Source organism: Mugil cephalus, chromosome 7, assembly GCF_022458985.1.
Source record: "Mugil cephalus isolate CIBA_MC_2020 chromosome 7, CIBA_Mcephalus_1.1, whole genome shotgun sequence".
Taxonomy (NCBI): domain Eukaryota; kingdom Metazoa; phylum Chordata; class Actinopteri; order Mugiliformes; family Mugilidae; genus Mugil; species Mugil cephalus.
Genome location: NC_061776.1, coordinates 8,017,018 through 8,042,130, shown reverse-complemented (window position 1 = coordinate 8,042,130; position 25,113 = coordinate 8,017,018). Strand labels below are relative to the sequence as shown.

Sequence of the window (25,113 nt, the reverse complement as noted above, 5' to 3'; positions counted from 1 at the left end):
GTGTCTTTAAGGAAGTGTGCTGTTTGTTTTTAATTGTTTGCAGTAGGCAGTTGGACATAGTTAAAATAGCCCCAGAAAGACACAAAACCCTGTATGACTCATGGTATAGTGTGAGTGCCTCTATCTTCCACACGGGAGTGAAAACCCTAACATAACACTACAGTGTTACTGCCTTTCAAAGCTGTAATACGAATTTAATTCTTGTACTTTTTTTATTATTCCTTCATTTGTGGAGTTTCGAGTATAGTTTAATCCAGAGAGTTGTTACACTAGATCACCCATTTATACGCAAAACAATTATAGTGTAATTCACAGTTATCGTGTGACATTTACAATGATTGTTTATTTGAATGGAAGGTGAATGAATGCATTGAAAATAAAATCAGATTTTCCCTCTTTTGTAATTTTAAATAAATAAAATCCTAAGTCTACAGAACTGAGTTTTTTTTTTTTTTTTTTTAATTGATCCGTGTAAGTAAATTATTATTTATTCTTTAATCTTTCTTGCACTGCGTCCTCCTCATTTTGTTATTTTCTCCCAACTTGCCTCATTTATTTCTACAGTTGCCACATAGTTGGATAAGTTGTAAAGCCTGAAACCAGCAGAGGACCCAGTATGGAACCATGAGGAACCCCTGAGTATTATTTCAGTTCTAGGGGCATAATGCACAGTTTGGATTTTTAGAATAATCGTTTATTAAACCACTAAAAGGCTTAGTAGTGAGTACATTAGAGACTACTGGAGATTAATTTATAGGTTAATAAGCTTCATCCTGTGCAGAGCTTCAAGTGCAGATAAGTGTTCAGTAGACTGCAGTGATTTCTCAAAATTGGACTCAAATTGTTTCCTGGAAGTATAATAAATTATAATAATTACAAACACAGGCAAACACACACACACACACACACACACACACACACATATATACTGCCAGGCCAAAAAAAAAAAAAAGTTGCACACTCTTACATTGTGTTGTACAGGTTTTAGCGTTGATTACAGCATGGAATATTTCTGCAATCTCCTTAGATGTTTTTTTCCGCTTGATGCATGCCGATGATTTGACCCTTCTCGAACAGATTAACATCTTTTCCATGACCACATAACGGTTGTTTAAGAAATGAGTGGCTACTCACTGCATCGGTTGAGGTTAAATAACTTGTTGCCAGTTGAAAGATAATCACCCACGCAGTAATTATCATAAATATAGGAGGCTCCTACCTACTAGCTTACTTAAATCCAGTTGGCAACTTTTTTATTTTTTTTTTAGGCCAGACAGTGTATAGACATATAGGCCTTGTTGTAAAATTGTACTGAGCACAGTGCTTTGAATCCACCATCTTTTGTGTTTTTATGAATCTTGCCAGACAACCGCTCGGTCTAATTTTACAAACCTGTACGGACTTGACAAAAAGGTTAAAAAAAAAAAAAGAAAAAAAAAAAGGTTACTTGAAATACCTGTGAGCGATGATTTAAAAAGGCCATCGTCTCAAGCTTCTGTTTGTCTGTTCCTTGTTGACCGATATTTCGCTGCGTTTCTATTCGCGTTCTTACGGTAGCGTCTTCCGCCACACGGAAGAAAGGGTCCAGCTAGCTAGAAAAACACAGGGATGTAACAATTTTTCTACTGCGTCGGGGTTTTCCGTATTTTGTAGACCGTTGCGTGCACGTACCCTTTTTTTTATTTATTTATATTCGTTCCCGTGCATATTACTTTGTAGTATTTAACATGGCGACGTGCATTCCCTTCCAAACACAGTTATCCTCAATAATGGAGGTGCTGGTGAAGGCAGCAGTGGCTGAGATATCCAAACTAGTCGATGACAAATGTGCGTTTTTGCATCTTGAAATATCCCGAAAGCAGAGCGAGAATGAGATGCTGAAAAGGAAACTGATGGTGATGGAGAACAAGAATGCACAGCTGCAGCGCGGATTCGGTGAGATGCTCGGCTCCCTCATCTGTGTTCACATTGACGACATAATTAATGTATTATGCATCTTTACGTAGAAGTGACACCACATTTTGCAAAACAGCAGGAACATTAGTTAAAACAGCACCGTATGAGCGGCTTGCCTCTTGCGTATGTCGGTTTGCATTGTTAATAATACATTCAGGGGCATCTCTACTTAAAAAAATATCCAATTTCACTTTTGTGTTGCTTTTGAAAACTTATGTTTTCTGCATTTTAGAAAACTACATGGACCGAGGAACTGATCCCACAGGAGATATAAAGGTCTGTGCCCTTTTTCACAATTTAAAAAATATGGGTTAATCTTAGCAGTGTTAAATATCACAGTAAAGGGTTACGTTACCAACAGGAAAAAGTGGCGGAAACAGCCAAACCACAGTGGCCCCTAAAGAATCTATGTGGGTTAATGGGGCTGTGGCAATATTTAAATGTAAAGAAACATGGAAAAGACTGTGATAGAGGCCTGGTGGGTGACAGTGCACTTATCACGTCACCCTGCAGTTTCTTTCAGCTCTAGAGGGAGTTTTAGTGTCTTTCAGCTGATTGTTTTGGTTTTCTTGCTAAAAAAACAACAACTGCGCAATCAACCCATAAACACAGTGACTGGCTTTAATCATTCTGTGACGTCTCCTGGCTCGATATACCTGCATTTTCTTCCAGCCTTGGAAGGTTTTAGTGTCTTTTAGCTATTTGTTTTGGTTTTATTGATTAGCAAACAAACTGCACATAACCCGCCCTTAACCAGACAACGGACAAAATTTAATCCATTTTGTTATTTACCAGACCATCAACCGTCAACCTCACCCCGCAGCGTCTTTCAGCGCGATGGGAAGTTTTAGTGTCTTTTATTTTATTATTGTTTTGATTTCAATGTAGAAAACAACAACGCTACACATGTGACCTAGTAGAATCACTGACAGAATAAGCAGCTACCTTAAGAAAGTCAATTCATGACAAATTCATGTACCAATATCACCTACCCCTTCATTGTCTTCCACACTATAGACATTTTTAATGTCTTTTAGCTAATTGTTTTGGTAGTATTGATCTTATCGGACGTTATCGAAAACACCCACAACTGACTAGATAAAATAAATGAATAGCTATTGACCCAGGCGTGACAAATCACCTCTCCCTGCAGTTTATTTCTGCTCTATTGAGAGTTTTATTGTCTTTAAGCTAATTGTTTTGATTTTATTGATTAGAAACTGCAAAATCTGCCCCGGCCCGCACTAACGCCAGATAAAATAATCAACCATGTTTCAATCTGACTTAAAAAAAAAAATACACATATGCCGTTACTCTGCAGTTTATCTCTTATTGTCTTTGAGCTGAATGTTTTGGTTTTGTGGATCACAACTCATTTAGAAATACAGTGACTGGCTTCAGTCAGCTTGACTGCATGAACCACAGATCACCTCTCCCTACAGTGTCTTTCTGAGGGAAGTTTTGGTCCCTCTCGGGTAATTGCTTTGGTTTTATTGATTAAAATAGGATGGTACACACCCGAGAACTGCTTTGATCAAATAACCTGATAAAGCAGATACAGTTGGCGGAGAGTAGAGGAGCTTAAATGACTCTCAATCAAACTGTGTGTCCGCTCAATAAATGAGGAACTGATTTCTAACACCATTTCCAAATCAACATTATATATCGTGTATACTGTGTATGTATTTTGCTGTCTACAAATGCCCAAATAAAGCAACGAATGTCTCCTCCCATGATATAGTTTCCTGAGATTGAAGAGGCCTCTGTTTCCTTCACAATTAAAGAAGAGAGTCCAGATGAGGCGCTATGGATCAGTGAGTCTGTTGGACCGATCAGTGAGTTAAAGAACTGGATATTGGACAGAAGTCAAACTTGTAAAATATACGTCTTTGTAAATGAAGTCTCTTAACGCCTGTTACTTACTCGCAGGCTCTGCTGTGCAATACCCCAACGCTAATAACGCTCCAGAGAACCAGCATTTCGAAGAGGACCACGAGTTAACCCACTCAGAGGTCGCCAGGCAGAAACCTCCAGACTTCAGCGACTCGTATAACCCTGGTCAGCACGGGGTCGACATCGGCGGCCTTCAGTTCACCGTCAAGACGGAGAAGGAGGAGGACCGGCTGGCGTTCAGACAGGATGGGTGCCAACACAACGTGGGGAAGCAGACTCAGATTGCTGCTGACTTTTCCATGGACGAAAGGGAGAATCAGCTCTGGTCGTCCATAATTGAAGGTAATGACATTGACACCGGTTTCCCCGACTTCTCTAGCGTAGTGGAGGAGTACTCCAACACATTCCCAGACCATTCAGATGCAAACGAGGTTTCCAACATGAGCAAAACTAGTGTTCAGCAGTCGCCCTCTCAGAGACTGTGCAACGGGATTTACAACAGCGAGTTTCAGAAGGACGTTCCACAGTCGTCCGGTTTTCAGCCCAGACCCCAGGCTGCCCTGTCGCAGCAAGACAAGCACAAGGAGCAAATTTACCCGCAGAGGAACACCTCGAACGCTGCTCACCTGAGGCAGCCAGGCGGAGACCCTGAGAGGGAGACCGCGACTGGAGACAGGCAAGCCGCGACCCACCCTCACAACGCTTTCCCGCCGAGCGGCTTCCACCCCCACGCCCTCCACAAGCCCCTCTCCGGCGTGTCCCGGGCCTACGGCTGCTCGCAGTGCGGGAAGACGTTCAACCGCCTGCACCAGTTCAAGCTGCACCAGCAGAGCCACAAGAGAAAGCGAGCGTTCTGGTGCACGGTGTGCGGCAAAAGCTTCCAGTGCTCGTCGCACCTCAGCATCCACCACCGGACGCACACGGGGGAGAAACCGTACGGCTGCGGGCAGTGCGGGAAGAGGTTCACGCAGCAGAGCAGCCTGAGGGTCCACCAGCGAACGCACAGCGGCGAGCGGCCGTACAGCTGCTCACAGTGCGGGAAGACCTTCATCCTGATGCACCATTTGAAACGGCACAGAATCATTCACACGTACAGCTGAGAGGGGACGGCGCGTCTCAGGTGGACGGACACGAATGAAACTTTGACACCAAATGAAAACGCTGCAACTTGTTTGTTTTTTTTTTCTGGGTTGGCGGTTTTTCAACCTCGTGAGGCATTTACTGACAGACTTTGTACATTGATGCATATTTTACTATGCAAAGACTATCTGGATGGATTTTAAAACGTTCGCTTCTGTTTTCTTTTCTTTCTTTCTTTTTTTTTTAAATACTTGTCTCGAGATTATGAAAATGTGAAACCGAACTGCACCCTCATTCACGCAAGTCAGCATTTGTGAGACACTTCCAAAGCTAGAAATCCAAAAAAAAAAGAAAAAGTGGAATCATCAAACAAGAATCTTCCAGCCTTCCTCTTACAGCTACTCCTCAACTCTTTGTTTTTAGCTTGTCGTGTAGAAATGAGCCTTACTTCATGTCAGTAATGACATTTTTTAGGAGCACAAGATTATAATTTTTTCTCATTTGCTCTCTCCTCATCTGTGACGAGTGCAAATTCAGTTTGAATCCATTGAATATTACCTCTCAGGTTCATGTTTAAATGTCAATATCTGTAAAATAATAATAATAAAAAAAATGCCTGGCTCCATATTTCCATGAAAGTTCATCCCAGAATCATTTTCTCTTGTTTATATTAAAAAAAAAGTGTTAAAACCAACTGCTGAAATCTTTCCTTATTGTGATTCTTACATGAAACATGTTCGCTCTCAACCTGAAAGAGACACTATATGACGGACGTGTCATTCTTGGCTTTTGGGCGTCGCACACCAAACTTTCTGTTCCTCAGACCACGTCTGGTCTCAGACCCCTTGGCCGAGTTCGTCTTCATTCGCTTTTCTTTACTTCGGTTAAAACACAAACACAATTTTCAGTCCAAAGTTAAGACTTAACAACTGAAGCTTTTAAAAAAAAAATCCATTGCTTATATTTTTCTTGTTAAACTGTTCAGTTTAATAAATGTCTGGAAACAAACTTGAGCGACTTCTCAGTTTGTTGTGAACACTTGGTGCTCTGCCTCACATTCATAACAGCTGATCGCTTAATTGACTATGAGTCAATTTTCTGTTTAACTACTACTCAGATGATTTCTCTGTCACACGCGTGGTCCAGTTGATGAAGTATCACCAGATGGCGTTGTAGCTCATCCTTTTAAATGGAACCGTGACTGCACAGCGTTGCTGCTGCTGCTGCCGCCAGAGCAGGAAGAGGGTGTTTGCACTTTGAAGTTCCTATTTATTACAGGAAATTAACGTAACCGCAAGCATATAAATTTTAGCCGTTAGGTGGCCCTTCCCTTTTAAAACAGCTCGTACTTCTTCTGCATCTTTGTACACGTCACTCAATTGAAGGAAGTAAAGCATTGTCATTTGCGTCATTATTCAAGAAATTAGTTAACGCTGTGATAAGGCCTGAGATCAGTTTGTAACTCAGTACTAATGAAACTGATCCCTGTAGTTTTATTATTAACCGTGCTAGCTGTGTTTTGTTTTTGTTTTTTTAATAACAGTATTTGATTACTTAAAGAACAGTCATAGAAATGTTTCTGTAGACATTTCACTGAATCATAGGAGAAATCCTTTGTTGATTCCTTAATATTTAATCTTGCATTATGCTCTAGTTAACTTTATATAAATATAAATATACAGACTTCAAAAACACATCCTCCTCATGAGACTCCTCAGAGCCTCCAGGGCTGTCACCAGTTGTTAGTTAGACTGTAAACACTGCATGAAACAGGAAGCCTTGGCCTGGAAATCAGCCTGTAGATCATCCACCTGTCACTCAAAGTGACCGTCAACTAAATTATGTATAACTTTAAGCCTTAATAGCATTTTATAGAAGTTATAGAAATAAATAAATCAGGAATGGATCACTTAACTACAGAGATGAAACATGTTTTTATTTCAGACTAAAAGTTGTGAATTTAAACATACACAGTCCTGTAGCATGGCTAAAGGATGTTAGTTAGCTGGGGGGGCTTTGGGTCCTATGGGCTGAGGGGAGGGGCCTCTGTGGATCATCCCACAGATACTTGATCAGTTTGGGATCTAGTGAATTTGGAGGCCAGGTCAACACCTTAACCTGTTCTTCATGTTTTGTTCCTGAACTGTTTTTGTGTCTGTGTCAGGCTGCTGCCATCAAGGATTGTCATTGCTGTGGGGTGGGTGGGTGTCTGGTCTGGTCTGGTCTAGGTGGGTGCTACATGTCTAAGTAACATAAACACGAATGAATTCCAGGTCCAAACGTTTCCCAGCAGAACACAAGACGTTACTCACCTCTCCTTCAGTGTCAGTGGTTTTAATGTTGTGGCTGATCGGTGTATATAGACGTATCATTTCCCTCAGCTTCACATTGTTGATTGTATTTTGTGATGATCACCATGCCAACGTCATAAAGTACAATTACTGACAGGGTAAACATACTTTGTATTATGAGTATGATAGCATTAGCATGTAGCGGTGTTGTCTTAAGAGCGTGTCTGAATTGGTAACTAGTGCTTTTGTCTGTGCAGCCAGAACGTGGGATCCGTTCATTTTCAAAAAGGAAAGTGACGTTTATAATCTCTAGGGGTTTTTCCTTTGTGCTCATGGCTCAGTGGTGTAATTTTGACACGGCTCAACTGGAGATTTAGGAGGTTGTAAAGTACAGTGTAAACACTGCTCAGGAACAGCGTGTCCAGGTAGAAGGCCACATGCTTCCTTTTTCTTTGACATTATCTTTTCCAGATTGTAAATATAATTGAAAGAGCACGTCCTTATTTGTACTGCAGCTTTTTCTGTGCAATCAATTACAAAAACATAAAAAGTTTACAACCGTTTGCATTTAGTCGTACGGCTCATTAACACTTCATATCGTTAGCCTATTAGCATTATTGCCTAAGTCATTTTTTACAATACTGTTACAATACAATAAAAATACCAATGTGCTTCTAAATAATGTTTTTTTTTCTTGTTTCCCAAATACGTTGGAATATGACTTTTATGCTATTAGGCAAACGATAAGTGAAATTTACTTCTGTGTGTTCGTTAAGAGAAGGATTTCCACGTGATTTCCCAGCTTCTTCCAATCATCACATTTGCTCTTCATGATTTATGGCTTTAGATCTACTTTAAGTTAGAACCACTTCAACAAGCAAACAGGAGAACCTGCCATCACACGTTCAACGTAATGTACACCTCAAACAAACTAATTCCCCAAAGTACAGTTGCAAAGATTCCTGTGTCTGTTTTCAGTCATAAATCTAACCTGGTGCAGATCCTGTTACTACTGACGGCTTCATTCTGTTTGAGCAGTGCGGCACGGCCTTACTTAGCGTCACACAGGTCGCGGTGAATCAGTGAATTCTGTTCACACCTGGACCTCTTCTTTTTGCCGGAGGCAGACACGCAGACAGATGGGCGGCTCGTAACATTCCCACAGCCTTGTAAGGCCATAAACAGTGGTCCCTGAGCGTCATGGAAAATGTGTTCTGTGGGTAGGAGGAGGAAAAAAGGGACAAGCGACAAGGGATATTTTGGTGAGAAAGTGGGAACAGGCGGAGTGTGGACGGCAGTCTGCATGAGAGAGTGCGGGAGAAGCTGATAGTGTTGAGAAAGGAGGATAAACACGGCTGATAAGGTGGAAAAGAATGATGATTGTTATGTTCTTTGTGTCAGAGAAGCAACTGTGGACTGGATCTGTTAATATTTGTGGGAACTTCTACCCTGGGAGAATTAGTCTCTATGAACAGATGCATGCATGGGAATCTGACAAAGAGTTTGGTGGCGGAAGGTTTCCTGGTTTTGACCGTTCACTGCACTCAGGTCCAACAGTCTGTGTGTGGAGCTGAGCAATGAGGAACATCCTGTTGTAACAATAAGAACTCTAACCTACGGAAGACTAATAGGGCCACCCATGAGAGAAGAAAAACAAAAAAATTTTTGGACTTTGAGGAAAAAGATGAAATTTTGTGAAAAAAAGACGAAATTTTGAGGGAAAAATGGCGAAATATCGAGAAAAGAGACAAAATTTCAAGAAAAAAAGTCAAAAGTAGGCCTTTAAACCAGCAGTACATCCCTCCCTCAGCTGACAAGGCAACAGTGTGTGACAACATCCACACCTCTGTTGACATGCAAGAGTCCAACATAATATATCAGAAATATAACTGAAAAAATAATCACAATGCAATTTAAAATTCTTAATATTCTTAATTCTTAGTATTAATTAAGCCCCAATACTCTTCAGCAGAGTATCAGCAGTTTAAAGGTTTCTTTCTACTTGAAATTTCAACTTTTTTTCTCAGAATTTTGACTTTTTTCTCATAATGCTTCATGAAATTTTTTTTTTTCAATTTTTATTTATTTTTTTTTCGTGTGGCCCTAATACTCTTCCGTACTAACCTGTTAAATTCATCAAGCAAAACATTTAACACTCATGTTGTGTTTGTTCCTCAGGAACAGCGATGATGAAGTTCCTTGGCCAGTTTGACCTGGGACATGTTTTATTATCTAAAAATGTCAGAAACCAAATACTCATTACTAACTCCACCACAAATCATTTTGATCCATATTTAGGGCACTCGCATGTGCATCTGACTGCAAAACCAATCTACCTACTGGTATAAATAGAGTAACCTGCGTTCTTTACCTCTCACGATCACTCACTCTATTTCTCCATTTCTTATTTTTTTTATTTTGGGTGTGAACATCTTGCTTGGAGGTTTACAAATAGCAGCTTCCTCATGTGGTTCATAGTCAGAATCTTTAGCCTCAGAACTGACCTGAATGGTCTTCATCTTTAGACACATCCTCCTCTTTTTGATTGTCACGGTCAAAAGTGAGCTCCACAGCCTCCATGGCTCCATGGCGTCACCAGTCGTTAGTTAGACTGTAAACACTGCAGGAGACAGGAAGCCTTGGCCTGGAGATCAACCTATAAGTCATCCACTTGTCACTCAATTTGACCTTCCCTTAAATTATGAATAACTTTAGGCCTTAACGGCGTTTTAATATGTAAGTTATAGAAAGAAATTCCCCTGTGCACAGTTGTCAGGAATGGAGCAATTTACTATAGAGACAAAACACGTTTTTATTCCAGGCTGTGAACATGATGATCAGTATGACAACATTTAACATTTTAACATTGTATTGTCACAAGATAGTCAACGAATTCACTTCTCCTGGCAGGGGTTTTAATGATGTGGGTGATTGGTGTAGAGATCTTTAAGGATTGACTTGTTTTTAGAGCTGGCCTCAAGTGGTCATTGGGGGAAGTGCAGGTTTTTGTGTAGATTTTCGTCTGGTTTAACCTCAGAATCAGGCTGTGGTCTCCTACAAGGGGCCACTAGTGAAACCGAAGTGGAAACAGGAAGAACACCGTCTGATTTCTGAACCGCCTCTGGTGCAACCTCCCACCGTTCCCACTGTCATCTCTGTTCTCGGGTGGTTTCAGCTCGAAGCTGCAAACGTAAGGGGATGTTTGGACACGTAAAATGAAATTGCAGAACTTGGGGAACCCACCCAGCTCACGTCACGACGGACTGATATCAGTATCTAGTCGTCGGGTTGTGACTAACATGGGGAAACATCTTGCACAGTCAGGAAATGAGCAAAGAAAGATTCAGAAGACAAATTTGTTTTCAAGCTGAATAATTTATTGCAAAAGTTTTAGTACCTCTAAAAGTACAGACTGACCAACACCCGGTCCAGTCGGTTAGTTAGTACAGTGATGAGACATGGCGAGACATTTTGATCAAACCTGCAGATTTTAGTAACTGTCCCACGCTGGATGTTGTCCCTTTCTTGCTCCATCAAACAATATCAAAAAAATAAACACTACTTAAATACGTTTCTCATAAATATCTTAATAATATTTTACACCTCTTCAACAAAACGACACATTTCCACTTTGGTCATTGTCTGATGAAGACACAGTGAGTTGGTCCTCTTCTGTTTTGAGTCGATATCAGGGAATGTGAAAGAACTGAAACGATTAATATTTTACAAATGAGATCAGAAATAATAAGATGATGCTGTTTCGTTGAAACACTAGAGAGCTGGATGCAGTGCAGGATATGGCAGAAGGAATTTGTAAAAAATGTGACTGTGGACGGTAGAGGAATGTATTAAAACGTGGACCAGATTGGAGGATCATAAGACGTAAAGTAACAGTAAAGTAACAGTTATTAAAAACAGTTGTTTTTTGTTTGTTTTTTTTTGCCAAGAAACCGTAGCCAGGCGGTTTAAAACGACTTTCTAGCGCTGGACCGAGCAAGTTCAAGATTGTGCAGTTCAGAAGGAGTTGTTGTTGTCGTTCCCCAGCCGGGACACCATGGTGGACACCAGCCTGGCCAGCTGGTCGGCCCTCTGCCTGCCCGTCTCCAGGACTTCCTCGTGGTTGGCCTTCTCCTCGCTGTCGTAGTCCATCACGGCGCGGTTGCTGATCAGAGACAGGGCGAAGCAGCGCATGCCGGCGTGGCGGGCGACGATCACCTCGTGCACGGTGCTCATGCCTGCATCGAAGACGTGGACAAGGTGCGTTAGGCTTTGAACTTCTCAGTACAGAAGTTATTCAAATGTTATTCAAATGCTTACTAGAGGGTTAGGATTAGTTGGTGTTTGAGAACTGTTTGGCTCAAAGCCTTTTACAAGTGTTAACTTTACCGAAGGCTGTTACTGAATTGATTGACAGGATGACCCACAGGAGCAGGCATTCCCACTGAGGTTATTCTATGTATTAGACAATACCGTGATCTGGCATAACATTATGACCAACATCCTAACATTGTTTAGATCTCCCTTGTGCCTCCAAAACTGTTGTGACTCATCAGAGAATGGACATGAGTCTTCTGAGGGACTCTTTTGGTGGCTGACTGCGTCAGGCTGCATCCTGCTGTTATCAGGGAGTGTCATTGATATGGGGTGGGGGTGTCTGGTCTGGTCTTGGTCATCCACATGAATGAATGCCAGGTCCAAAAGTTTCCCAGCAGAACATCGATTTGTCACAAGATGGTTTAAATGTTATTCACGTCTCCTGTCAGGGGTCATGATGTCTCAGAATCTGCTTTTAGTCGACACTGGTCGGCGGATCCTGTTTAATACTCTTCAAGCTTTGCTTTCAAATCCCTTTTCTGTTAGGAAACAGCGTAACTTCATTTATTTTGAAAGCATTTTCCTCAGCAGCGGCAAGAAGAGTCGCTCAGGAAAGAGTGTTTTTGTGTTTTACTTCCTTCCACGTGTTAGTCAATATGATTGCTTCAGACTGTTAGTGTTTACTTAAGCTCTTGTAGTTCCACCTTTGTGATAATGAGACGGTATAAATAAAGTTCAAAGACAACTTTTCTCAAATTTCCATTTCCTCCAAAAAACGTTTCCTTGTCTAGTTGTGACGTCTAAGAGCTTGGAAGTTCATGAAACCACAGAAGCTCCTCTAGAGTTCAGAAACTCCAAACTGTGCTCAGAAACTCACCCACGGCGTCGGCGCCCAGCCTGTGCAGCATGCGACACTCGGCGATGGTTTCAAAGGAGGGCCCTCCGAGGACGCAGTACACCCCCTCCCTCAGGAAGTCGCTGTAGCCCAGCTCCTCTGCCACGTCGTGTGCCAGCTGCCGAAGCTTTCGGTCGTAGGCGTCAGACATGCAGGGGAAACGGACGCCAAACCTGAAGGGAGGTGGAAAAACGCTGATGCTCTGCACATGCAAATGCTAGGAATAGGCACTGTATAATGCATAACATATGCATGTGTTTCTCCTGCCTACCTGTCATCGTTGGGTCCAGCCAGTGGGTTGATTCCAGCAAACCCCGGCATGTTGATGTGGTCCTTGAGGACCATGACGTCTCCGACTTTGTAGTCCTGGTTGAGGCCTCCGGCTGCGTTGGTCAGGATCATCGTCTCTACTCCCAACAGCTTGAAGACGCGCATGGGCAACGTGATCTGGAGTTCACAAAAAGCAAATGCAGAAGATTCTGTTTATTAATGTCCAGCACTGTTAAGGTCGTGCAAAATCTCAAAGCTCACGTGAAACGGGAGCTAAGAAAGGAGAGAGTAAAGAGTAAAACGCATCATATGACGATGCTACACAAGACAATGGAGAGGCCTCAGAAATCCGAGATGTGCTTGTAATGCTCGACAGCTGTGTGTCCACAGTCTCTGGGCCAGAGAATGAAGAAACAAAAAAAAAAACTGCCTTAGTGAAAACTGTGCACGGATAGATAATGTCGGGATAAGTAAATAACATTTAAACCAACATTCATTTATGTGGATGTTGACATGAAGCACCCGCCTAGACCCGACCAGACACCACTGACTTTATAATATATCTATACTGTAAATGTGTGTATTTTTTAATTAGCTTTCAAACTAGCCACCAAGGTTTAGACGAGGGTTTTTAAAGTTTTAAAATGTGCCGACGCCCTCGTCCTCCACCTCTGTTCTCCTGTTGCTCCCTGATCGGACTCATCTCAGACTCAGACTGAGATTCTCTTACTAGAAGGGCGTCTTGTGATTTGTTTATGATGTAATCAAAAAAAAAAAGGTTGTTGTGTCTGGAACGTTTCAAGACATGTCTCAGAGCTGCAGCCGAAACCAGACAATGACAGGTTAGCCGCGCAGTCTGTGTGTTTAGCCTTTAATTACAGTGACCGGCTTAACTGCTGCTCACCTTCTGGATGGGGTATCCTTCGTACAGGTGGAACCTGCCCTGCATGCAAACACAAGGCCTCCCTTTTAGTGTTCCGAACACCAGCTGGCCGGCATGACCGTGCACTGCAACACACAATGTCAGGAAACACGGTGGCGTTAGTCGGCGCGCGCACACTTTTAACATCTGCGCCTCACTGAAACAGCTGCAGGCTGTGCATACCTGTGCTCTTGGGGAAGTTGGGAATGTCGCTGTATTTGAAAGCCTGCGGGTCCTTGAGCATCTCAGCCAGTCCCCCCATGCCTGAACCGCACACGATTCCCACAGTCGGGCGGATCTGCGTGTTGGACCGGAGCCAATCAGCTGTGGTCTGGCACTCTTCATAGCTGCCTCTGAGAAAGTGGGGAAAAAAAGAAAAAAAAAAGAAATCAGTGACTGCACTCACATGTGCACTCCGGCAGCAGCGTGGAAGGACGCACACTCTGTCCTGAGCAGAGCGTGGGGCCCCTGAAGGCTGACAAAGTTTTCAATGGCACCTGACGCAACTCTGAACGCTAAGTCCCTTCACACGTCGTGTGCGTGATTCTTTATAGTCGTTAGGTCCTGCATGACAACAGAAACTCAAAATGATAAGAAGTTCTCAGTCTAGGAGTGAGAATAGAAAGCAGTAATAGTGTGAGTGCTGCCAGAATGAGTAGAGACACCACCACCAGTCAACTTGTTAGCTGAAGTGTTCATAACAAGTCAGCTCAGTTACAGATAGTGAGATACACGTGGTGTCGGCCATTTCTAGAGATTTACCTGTTGCTTGACACCGACACTAGAGGGAAAAGAAGCTCAAGACATCTGTCAGCACTGTTAGTTAACTGGAATTTTTTTTAACCTATGGTCTCGACAGAATCTACAATCACCTCTGCGGGTGAGACGGAAGTACGATTGTTTTCTGTTTGCCTGTTTGTTTTTCAGGCCACGCATGTGCGGTCACGCCGCACTGAGTCACCGAGAAATGACCAGGAACGTCTGATTTAGTGGGCCGATTCCGAGAGGCGTGGGCTTCCTGTGCTGAATGTCCTTCCTGGCCTCCGGTGATATTTACATGAGCGCGCTCACACAAACACAAGTTATGCACGAGGTACATATCCCGTCTTTATTCCGCAAACAGTGAGTTCAGGAGAGCTCATGTGACACCAAGGAGTGAACTCCTGTTGTCACTTGTTGTCACTGACTGTCTCACCTACGTCCAGCCCATGTCCTTTATACTCATAACTTCAGTGATAAATACAGTGGGGGAAATAAGTATTTGATCCCCTGCTGAATTTGTAAGTTTGCCCACTTCCATAGAAATGATCAGACTCTGGTTTTTATGGTTGTTTACTGGTTATGGGTATAGACAGAATATCAGTCGAAAATGCATAAAAAACACACAATCTAAAAGTTATAAATTGTTATGTATTTTATTAAGGGAAATAAGTATTTGATCCCCAAGCACAACACAAGTCAGTACTTTGTAGAGAAACCTTTGTTGGCAAGCACAGCGATGAGACGTTTCTTGTAGTTGGTCACCAGGTTTGCACACAGCGCAGGAGGATTTTGGCCCATTCATCTTTACAGACAGTCTCTAAATCCTTCAAGTTTCTTGGCTGCCTCTTGGAAACTCGGAGCTTCAGCTCCCTCCACAGGTTTTCGATCGGGTTAAGGTCTGGAGACTGACTAGGCCACTCCATGACCTTAATATGCTTCTTCTTGAGCCACTCCTTTGTTGTCCTGGCAGTATGTTTTGGGTCATTGTCATGTTGGAAAACCCACCCACGAGGCATCTTCAGTGTTCTTGCTGAGGTTTTTGTCCAAGATGTTACAGTACATGGCTGCATTCATTGGCCCCATAATGCGGTGGAGTTGCCCTGTACCCTTTGCTGAAAAAAAGCCCCAAACATGATGTTTCCACCTCCATGCTTAACCGTGGGTATGGTGTTCTTTGGGTCATACTCACGTTTTTTCATCCTCCAAACACGGCGGGTCGAGTTAATGCCAAATAGCTCAACTTTGGTTTCGTCAGACCACAGCACTTTCTCCCAAGCCTTCTCTGAGTCATTTAGATGTTCACTGGCAAACTTAAGGCGGGCCTGTACATGTGCCTTCTTGAGCAGGGGACCTTGCGGGCACTGCAAGAGTTCAATCCATAACGGCGCAGTGTGTTGCCAACTGTTTTCTTGGTGACGGAGGTCCCAACTGCTTCCAGATCATTTACAAGCTCCTGCCGTGTTGTTTTAGGCTGCTCCCTCACCTTTCTCATCATCATCCTCACTCCATGAGGCGAGATTTTGCGGGAGCTCCAGACCGAGGACAGTTGATGGTCCTTTTATGGGTCTTCCACTTGCGAATAATGGCACCAATAGTTGTCACCTTCTCACCAAGCCTTTTGCTGATGGTTTTGTAACCTATACCAGCCTTGTGCAGGTCTACAATCTTGTCCCTGACATCTTTTGACAGCTCTTTGGTCTTGCCCATGGTGCTGTAGAAGTTGGAATGTAAGAAACTGATTCTTAGAGCAGGTGTGCTTTATATACATGACGAGTTAAGATCAGGAGTATTGGTAATTAGTTGACTGAGCACAGCTGTGTGCCACATGCGCACCAGCCAATCTGTAGGAGCCTGAATTCTAAGTGAATTGTTGGGGATCAAATACTTATTTCCCTTAATAAAATACATAACAATTTATAACTTTTAGATTGTGTGTTTTTTATGCATTTTCGATTGATATTCTGTCTATACCCATAACCAGTAAACAACCATAAAAACCAGAGTCTGATCATTTCTATGGAAGTGGGCAAAATTACAAATTCAGCAGGGGATCAAATACTTATTTCCCCCACTGTAGTTTAGAACGTGAACACGAACACGGATTATTAGCTAGTTATATTTAAGACCAATAAAAAAGACACAAGCCTTATAAAACTAATAATTAACTAAACTTCAAAACATTAGCATGTTACAGGAGTCAGACCCAGAAATAGAACCCCAATATATTCACAAATTAACCACAGGAATGTTTGGTTACGTGTCTTTAATCAGACGATGTGCTGTGATACGCCCCAGGGATTTTCCAACACCCTGCGAGACTGTTTCGTAAATGGACACTAGCTGGTGTAGATTTAAAAATGACTGAGATCTTGTAACATCTTCTCCTGTGTAACAATGAATTTTTCATGTCTATAACGTCAGGTCACGACTTTATTAGACCAGGAAGTAAAGGTATAATTTGCATGGCTGAAATATTAAAGGTATAAAAGACAGGCTATAACACAGGGCCTCGAAACTGGATAAAAAAAAAAAAAAAAATAATAATAATAAAAACGAACCATTTGAGGCTCATACTGTGCCTTAGAAGAGAACGTTTACTCCACGGACACAGGTGACAAAGTGCTTCACAGTGACCCTTAGAGGCACAAGGACCACATGCTTTCTGAATGACTGGGTCTAAATGGTGCTCTGAAGACATGGGTGGTGTCTAACTGCTGCTGAAAGCCAAGCACACTCTCCCTTTGTCCTAAAAACCTGTCTGAGGGAAACTTTGGAAGGTCTGTTTAGAGGATCTAAAGGCTCACCAGAGTGTATGGCTGCAGATTCAATACAGAGTCTGACCTAGTGTCTAAAATGAGTTAAAGTTAAGTCAGTGCAGAGAGGTTTAAATGGATGTAATGCCGGAATCTGGCACCAAATCGTATTTTTGTTATCACATTCCACATTCCAAGACATCCCTGGAAGATTAAAGGCCTCCGGCGATCTAAAACATTTAGTTCAAATATAAAACATAAACCCTGCCGGCACATGCCCCTCACCCCCAGAAAGTGAATCATTTCATGTTGACAAGCTTAATTAAAAGGACAAAAAAATGGGGGACGAAAAAAAACAAAAATAGTACAAGTTGTTTTTTGTTTCTTTCCTACACTGAACATGAAAAGTCAAAGCAAAAATAAGTGTTTAAAGTAAGTGAATGAGAATTAATGCTTCTTAATATGCTACTAATATATACTTTTTTTGAACACCCTCGTTGTCATTCATGCTACGTGCGCTGTGTCACAATCAACCGCGCATATTATCATAGCGATGGCGCCTTTACGCGCGCACACGCATCGCGCGTGGATTCCTCACTTGTGCCACACGAGGCCACAGAAAATACCGGCCTCTCACCTTGAGTGTTTCCTCAGAATGAATCACCATCCTGTGCCACGATGCGTTTGTGATGACGGCGCCGCGGAAAACGTGGTGCGTGCGGGAATTTCCGTTCCACCCGAGAGCGGGGGGATTAAGCTTTTCCTGAAAGAGGACCTCTATTTTACCTCGAGCATCTTGGGCTTTGAGCGGTCATTTGTCTTTTCTTTGCGGTATCAGACGGACAAAACAGCACGAAGCGCGCCGCTTCCTTATGAGCGTGGCGCGTCGCGTCAAACGCGCGCTTCTTGAGCGGTTTTAATTAAAACCAGTTAATGAACCATCTCGCATGTGGGGAACGTGGATTAGACTGTCTACATAGGCTGGATGCTTCATTAATGACATGCAGCTTCCACATGTAGGAGAATGTGAGCGATGGAAACCTGGTGATGAATTTAACACCGGGATGTCAACACAGTGCCCATCGCAGCTCGTCTTACGTCTCACGTAACGTCACAATTGCGTTTATGGAATAAAATACATACTTAAATCGCATACATATGATAACTGGGTTATTATAATAGATAAATAAACTCACCTAGACGTAACCTCGGATACCGAGAGCATGATGAAATGTGATGTAGAAGGAGTCAGTGGGCTGTTCCGTGTTCTTGTGAACCTATGAGTGTTGTCCGGGTTTACTGCTGGAGGGGCCGGTTTTTAGGTTCACACCCCCACAGAACCACACAGAATCCCCCTCCTCCTATGACGTCACAGCCCAACGCAGTCCGCGATTGGTCGATGCGCAGGCGTTGTTTCTGGTGCGTCTCTCGATGTTCCGGTAGTCCCAGCAACTACTGCTGCGTTCAGGAGCTTCACTCCCCAAACAGGGTCAAGGCGTGTGGAGCGTGGCCGGAAATTATGACTCAAGACTCACGAGGTGTTGTACGTGTTTTTGTTAAGGTAGACACTTGGTCAGACAAGTCTCTTACCTGTCTGAAATACTTACATTATGGAGCAGGGAGGAGTGAACCGGAAAAACTGCCTTTACCCTTGTGCCGTCTTCTGCCTTTTCCCTTAAGTCTCTTAAACAACTTCAAACGTCTTTAAAACTACCAAACATTCAATGATTTATCAGGATCTTAGCATTTAAAAATAGAATGATTCGAAATATTTAATTATAGCCTATATTACAAAACAACAAAAAAACGCAAAAACTGTTTGTTTTGTTTTATTTTTCCATAGAATAAACAGTAGGAGGATGAGCCTTTTGGGATAATTGGAGTCTTGGATGTGTCAAAGATTAGTAATAAAATTTATTTGATTGTATTAGCATTTTTTAAGTATGTCAGACACTCTCTGGACACCTTAATGGTCAAAAATGCCCCATTGACTTCAATTAAAAAAAAAGTTAAAAAAAAAAAGGTACAAAAATTGCAGAGGAGGGCATAAGCGTCAAAGACAGGAAGTAAAACAAGAAACGTTTCTTCTAGTTAAATGTAGGCCGAACTCATTAATGCAGACAGGAACATTGACATTGATGTTTCAACCTAGGAACGAGATCACAACAAAATGGTAGTATCAAAATTACTGATTTTTTTTAAATTTATTTTTATTTTTTTGAATAGTAAAGAAGATTCTGTACACAACAGATGGACTAAGAGTGATGTACAAAAATATGCAAAGTACACAGTAATTGTGGGCGAGGTATAGAATTTCCAACGGGACCCGAAGGCGGCACCACACACAACGTGGTCGTGTTGCTTTTGGTGCTGATGCAATCGGCCTCTTAGCAGACAGAGCGACAAGACGCCGTATTTAGCCCATATGAAATGTCTAATTCTTACTTTACAAGATAAAAGATAGAAGCCATTTGATGAAATATAGGGAAGGAACAGTTATTTTCTGCTGTAATTAATAAAAACACAACCTCATTTCCAATGAACATCATCGCAGGGATATCAAGGGACTAAGAACAAAGAGAATATTTCACGCCTAAAAGTTGATTGTCACAAATTAGTAAATTCAGAAATGTGTGTAAATAAGTGAGACACGAAGAAGACTTGCCACTGAATACAAAATAAAACCAGTTGTAAAAAAAAAACAACAAGTTTTTACTCAACTGAAAAAAAAACAAAAAAAAAAAAAAAAAATGGATTACAAGTAAAACTAAAAAAAAAAAAAAAACATCTGGAATGGCATTGTGCATATACAAACCTAACTGAAACAAAATAACATAGCGCGCAGGAAACGTCTTCAGTTTTATTTTGTGTCAGGCCATGAGGAGGCTTTGCTGCACATGGCTGAGTTCGTGGTAGTGGAGTAGGTTTGTAGTCAGCCTCTTACATAATGGGATGTGCTCAATGTATTGAGGAGACATAATGGATGTTGGAGAGGGTCCTGTGGTTTAGAAAAGAGCTCATTAGCATTTACCACAAGTGGAAATAATGATCTGGTGGTGGCACTTCTGAAAGGCTGAGAAATGTTCTCCCCAAATCACCAGAAACCATCAGTCAGATACAAATGAAATGAGAGTGTTTCTTTAGGCAGACAGACATGAACAGAGACTGAGCCCAGTTCAGGAATCATTGTTGCGCTTATGTGCAGAAGCACATGTGCATATTTGTGATGTGTGTCATTTCTGAGCCTGAAAGTGCAGCCACCAGCATCTGAATGTGTAAGTACGTCTGTGTGTGTGTGTGTGAGTGTTTTCAGCTGCATGTACCTGCAGCACAGAGCAGCCAGTGTTCTGGTCACCCACTCTGGTTATGTAAGGCCTCATTTGTATTCAGACGATTGGTTTTCGGGCCTTTATCATGACATGCCGGCCAAAACCTGCTGCTCTCGCTCCGCAAACAAATTAGAAAAGAGTCACCAGCGCAGGGTGTTTGTTTATCCAGAAGCGGATCCAGGCTGTTGTTTCGCCTTCAGAGGATCTGAGAACGTCGCTTTAAGACACTTTATCAGTCCTTTACTCGGTTTGTAAAGTTTAACTTCACTCACATCTTTGTTCTGCTTCCTGACGTGTTTTATTAGTTCTCTTCTTTTTCCTCCTGCATCCATTACATGCACATTCCTCAGCTCTCTGGTGCACAGCTTCTACCATCAGTACTGTATGCATCACACTTTCATTCGACTTCCTTTCAATTCTAAGCCTATGACGTACTCGGGATTCATACCTCTCTTTGTGCATGTGCATCTTTGTAGGCACGTACACATTATGTGAAACACAATGCTTCCCATCAACGAGTAACGCAACCTCCTGAAACAAACTGGGTCATTTTTTTGGGTGTGAACTTCCTTAAATAAGAGAAGCATCATGGCTCTACAGCTGCTTTGTTTGGTTGTGTAGGTTCCCCTTACATTCTTTTTTTTTTTTTTTTTCGATTTTAACCAGCATATATGTTTCCACCATCAAAAGAATCACTTTCATCGTTTCGTCTGATGACACAGTCTTTTCCAAACACACAGCTGTGTTTAACCAGCCAGATGTTAGCGCATAAGACCACGTTTCTCCAGTTCAAGGTGCAACAGAACAAAAGAGCCAATGTTCTTCCAGTTTTCTAGACATAAATCTGGCGGATTTACTGCTGGAGCATAGTCAAAGCTGTAAAGGGCTATGCGTGTCTTCTTATGCAAGCACACGTGGCACCCGAATCCCCCCGAGCCCCCTCCAAGCTTGAATGCTTGTTCACGAAGACCTGGACTCTTCAGGAGACAGGAGAAAGAAATGTGTTGCAGGAATTTACAGGACATGTTAGTTCACCGTTGAACATATTTGCTCAGTTTAGTGTTAATAGTATCAGTGGGAACAGTTCTAATCTAAGTATGGGACGCTGTGGGATAAGCATTAGGATAATACATCAGCTACAACTTATCTGCAACAGAATCGACGCACTGTGTTTCTTTTTCTGTTTTTTTCTGCTTTGTCTTTTCAGATTTTTCCTTTAATGGAAGTCAATGGGGCATCATTACGGAGTGAGCTACAACAACACCTCATCAAACGTCTTGTAACTTATGAGCAACTTATCTTCTGACATTAAGTTACCAAAGAAGGCCTTCATGTGCAACAGATATTATCTGGTATTCATCCTGCTTTCTCTACACATTGTGATGTCTGATAAAATAAATATTTCAGATCTGCAAATGGACCCAGACTGGAGTTACAGCCTCTTACTTTTGAGTTAGGTGATGACACCCGAACCAGCTTGAAGAAGACCAGTGTCAGTGTTTGAGTAAGTAGTAAGCTAGTAACCTAATAAACTGACTTTTAAAAGGGGATATTTTTTACATCTTTAATCTGCTGTTAAAACACATAAATGTTAGATTGTAGTATATATTATGAAATTAAAAGAGATATACATTTACAAAGTATGCTACATGTTTTATACTTTTTGGTTTTATATCATTTTGGTCCATTTATTCGCCCCAGATGTGATCCTATAGTTTTATTTTGTTTTTCAAAGCAGGCTTTTAACAATCATCCTTGGACTTGCGTTCTGTTCCCACAGGGTATGACATTAAACCATAACATTCTCCTTCAAAGCTGTCCCTCTTCCACTTCTCTGATGGTGCACTCTGCTGGATGAGATCGTATCTGTCAAACAGAAAACAGACTGTGCAGACTGGATACTCAGCTGCTCTGCTGGTGTACCCCAAGTTTCTATTCTATTCCATTCAGTCTCCAGACCTACCTAAAGTTTGTCCAAATGTTAATCTGCAACTTTATGCTGATGCTACAGTACTATATGTCCATGCAAAAACAAAACAAGACGCTGTTGCAAAATTATCAGCAGCACAGGCACTTACACTAAGAAGACTGTTTGCATGTTCTTCTCTCGACAGTCAGCAGAGGGCGATCAACCATCTGAGGTGGTCAATGGAGAGACCATGATATAGTAGAAGAGTTTAAATATCTTGGAATAGTCTCTAAAAAACATGAACAAAACTGCACAAGGCGTTGACCTTACCTCCAAATTCATTAGATCCCAAACTGATCTAGTATCTGTGGGATGACCCACAGGGGCCCCTCCCCTCAACCCATAGGACCCAGTAACATTCTGTTATCAGACACCACAGGACACCCTTAGAAGGCCCATATCCATTCTCTGATGAGTCACAACTGAGAGACATATACAATATTTGTAAGGTGGTCATAATGTGATGCCTGATCGATGTATAGTCAAACTACTCGTGATGAGTCACAGGCGGAGAAAACTTCTAAAGTTGTTGTCTGTTGCCATCTGCTGACCAAAAGTGAAATTGCAGTTATGTGTTAAACTGCATAAATCACATTTGTTCTTAACAAAGTCTCCTAAACTATTGTTTTTACAGATACAAATGTATTGTAAAAATGTACAGTGTCTACACTACAGTAGACACTGTAGCATATTTGATGGGTAATTAATGGGTGATTAATTACGTCCTAAGGAGGGATAAACATGAAGAATGAACAAAACAAACATATTCCTTGTCAAATGTACACTTCACAAGTCCAGATGATTGACGACAAAGTCGCAGCAGGTAAACTCCCCGTGACCCTTGTTCAGTTTAGAACAGGAAGGAAGTGTGAAACGTGCGGCGACACCGAATGGAAGGCAGAATAGAGGGGAAGAGAACAGAGTTTGTAAGGATGAATAAAACGAAGTCCTGCAGCACCACATGAGCCAAAAGAACTGACTGACCCCAAAACACCAGCACACACACACACACACACACACACACACACACACACACACACACACACACACACACACACACACACACACATGCATATACATGCACGCACACACACACACACACCCACACACACACATACACGCACGAACACACGCGCACATGCATGCGAACAGGCGCAGAGACTGAGGCTGTTCTTTACCTTTCTTTACCACACAGAGGAGCAGCTGACTTCATTTTGCACCACACAGATCACATGTTCAAGATGATTGTAAATGACAGATACAGCACGCTGTGAATAATATATTATATGAACACACACACCCACATATACAGCCTAAAATAAACATACTGGAAGTGGCGTCATCAAAATTTAAAAGAAAAGGGAACATACATCTATATTTTTACAGTTCTCTTAATAGGAAGTGTGTTTCCCCAACTTCCCCATGGGAACTGAGAGAATTATCAGTGTGTATCGAGTCCATATAAAAGCATAAATGGTAACGATGTTGTTGCAGACAGAGACATTATGATCTGTTTTAAGTTTTTATACATTTACTATATGTCTTGGGTCTTGGCTTTGTGGTTGGCACAGATGCCTCCCTGTTAGCATGTTCTGTCTGTGTCAGCGTGTAGTCTACTCCGGCTTCCTCACGCCTCCAAAGACATGCTCGCTATGCTAATTGGTGACTGTAAATTGACGCTAGATGTGAGTGCGAGTGCGAATGGTTGTTCGTGTCCAGGGTGTACCCCGCCTCTCGCCTGCCGACAGCTGGGATGGGCCGCAGCAGCCCCCGCGACCGTAGTGAGGATAAGCGGTGGTAGAAGATGAGATGTATTTAATCTAACATCAACCTGCTACCAGAGATTGCTGCCAAACTAAATTTTGTTGTAACTTGTGTGCAATGACCGTTAAATGACTTCTTTCTCTTCTTGAAGAGAAACAGAATTTCGTTGTGCAACAGAATTTCGTTGTGCCTTGCATAATGACAATAAAGATTCTTGATTCTTCTTGATTCTTGTGAATATGTGCATAGCAATGACATTTCAGTGCAACTACAAAAAATACAAAAATGGCCTCCAAATTCTCTAGATCCCAAACTGATCAAGTATCTGTGGGACTCCTCCCCTCAACACATGGGACCCAAAGCCCCCTCCCCACTAACAACACCCTGTTTCCAGACACCTCAGGGCACCCTCAAAGGGCCCAGGTCCATTCTCTGGTGAGTCACAACTGTTTCGGAGGCACAAGAGAGAGGAGGTGGTCGTAATGTTATGTGCCTGAAGTTGGCATGGGGCGAAACATTGACTTTACAATCGTTCAAGATTAAATATTAAGGAATCAACAAAGGCATTACTAGTTATTACAATTTATTACTCATATGATTCAGTGAGTGTGTGAAATAAATCTAAGACAGTGGTCATAATGTTATGTCAGATAAGTCTATACGTGTGTGTGTGTGTGTGTGTGTGTGTGTTATGTGTAGAATCCCTTGCATGGGATTTTCTTACTCACCTTTGACTTTTTTATCTGCAAATGTGTTGTATATATGTGCAGGTGGTGTGTCATATAATTGTTGTTTGCAGTCACTTATTTTAGGCTGTGACTAGACTGTGGGGGTTTTCAAGCTACGAGGAACAACTCTGATTGGCCACTCTCTTAAAGCGTAGTCTTATTATAAACTGCGCTCGGCTCTAATGAA

General features: G+C 42.1%; 2 protein-coding genes across 2 annotated transcripts; one reads left to right on the top strand and one right to left on the bottom strand.

Annotated features, from left to right (window-relative positions):
* Positions 1 to 1,469: 1,469 nt before the first annotated feature.
* Positions 1,470 to 5,627, top strand: LOC125011394 (zinc finger protein 2-like). Its single transcript, XM_047590595.1, has 4 exons — positions 1,470 to 1,935; positions 2,189 to 2,232; positions 3,698 to 3,791; positions 3,886 to 5,627. Exons 1-4 carry the CDS (start codon positions 1,728 to 1,730, stop codon positions 4,947 to 4,949), a joined length of 1,410 nt encoding a protein of 469 aa, XP_047446551.1. The 5' UTR covers positions 1,470 to 1,727; the 3' UTR covers positions 4,950 to 5,627.
* A 4,948-nt stretch (positions 5,628 to 10,575) lies between these two features.
* On the bottom strand, positions 10,576 to 18,491 carry pnp5b (purine nucleoside phosphorylase 5b). The gene is made up of 6 exons (XM_047590607.1): positions 18,333 to 18,491; positions 13,805 to 13,974; positions 13,604 to 13,707; positions 12,701 to 12,876; positions 12,412 to 12,602; positions 10,576 to 11,455 (listed from the first exon to the last, which is right to left on the bottom strand). The coding sequence occupies exons 1-6, from the start codon at positions 18,359 to 18,361 to the stop codon at positions 11,235 to 11,237; spliced, it is 891 nt and encodes a 296-aa protein (XP_047446563.1). The 5' UTR covers positions 18,362 to 18,491; the 3' UTR covers positions 10,576 to 11,234.
* Between the last annotated feature and the right edge of the window lie 6,622 nt (positions 18,492 to 25,113).

Excerpts from the sequence above, each read along its gene's own strand:
- LOC125011394 (XM_047590595.1), top strand. The coding sequence starts at position 1,728 with ATGGCGACGTGCATTCCCTTCCAAACACAGTTATCCTCAATAATGGAG. Across the intron at positions 2,233-3,697 it reads ATCCCACAGGAGATATAAAG|TTTCCTGAGATTGAAGAGGC; the intron begins GTCTGTGCCCTT and ends CCCATGATATAG. Across the intron at positions 3,792-3,885 it reads TGAGTCTGTTGGACCGATCA|GCTCTGCTGTGCAATACCCC; the intron begins GTGAGTTAAAGA and ends ACTTACTCGCAG.
- pnp5b (XM_047590607.1), bottom strand. The coding sequence starts at position 18,361 with ATGCTCTCGGTATCCGAGGTTACGTCTAG. Across the intron at positions 13,708-13,804 it reads CAACTTCCCCAAGAGCACAG|TGCACGGTCATGCCGGCCAG; the intron begins GTATGCACAGCC and ends TGTGTGTTGCAG. Across the intron at positions 12,877-13,603 it reads AAGGATACCCCATCCAGAAG|ATCACGTTGCCCATGCGCGT; the intron begins GTGAGCAGCAGT and ends TGTGAACTCCAG.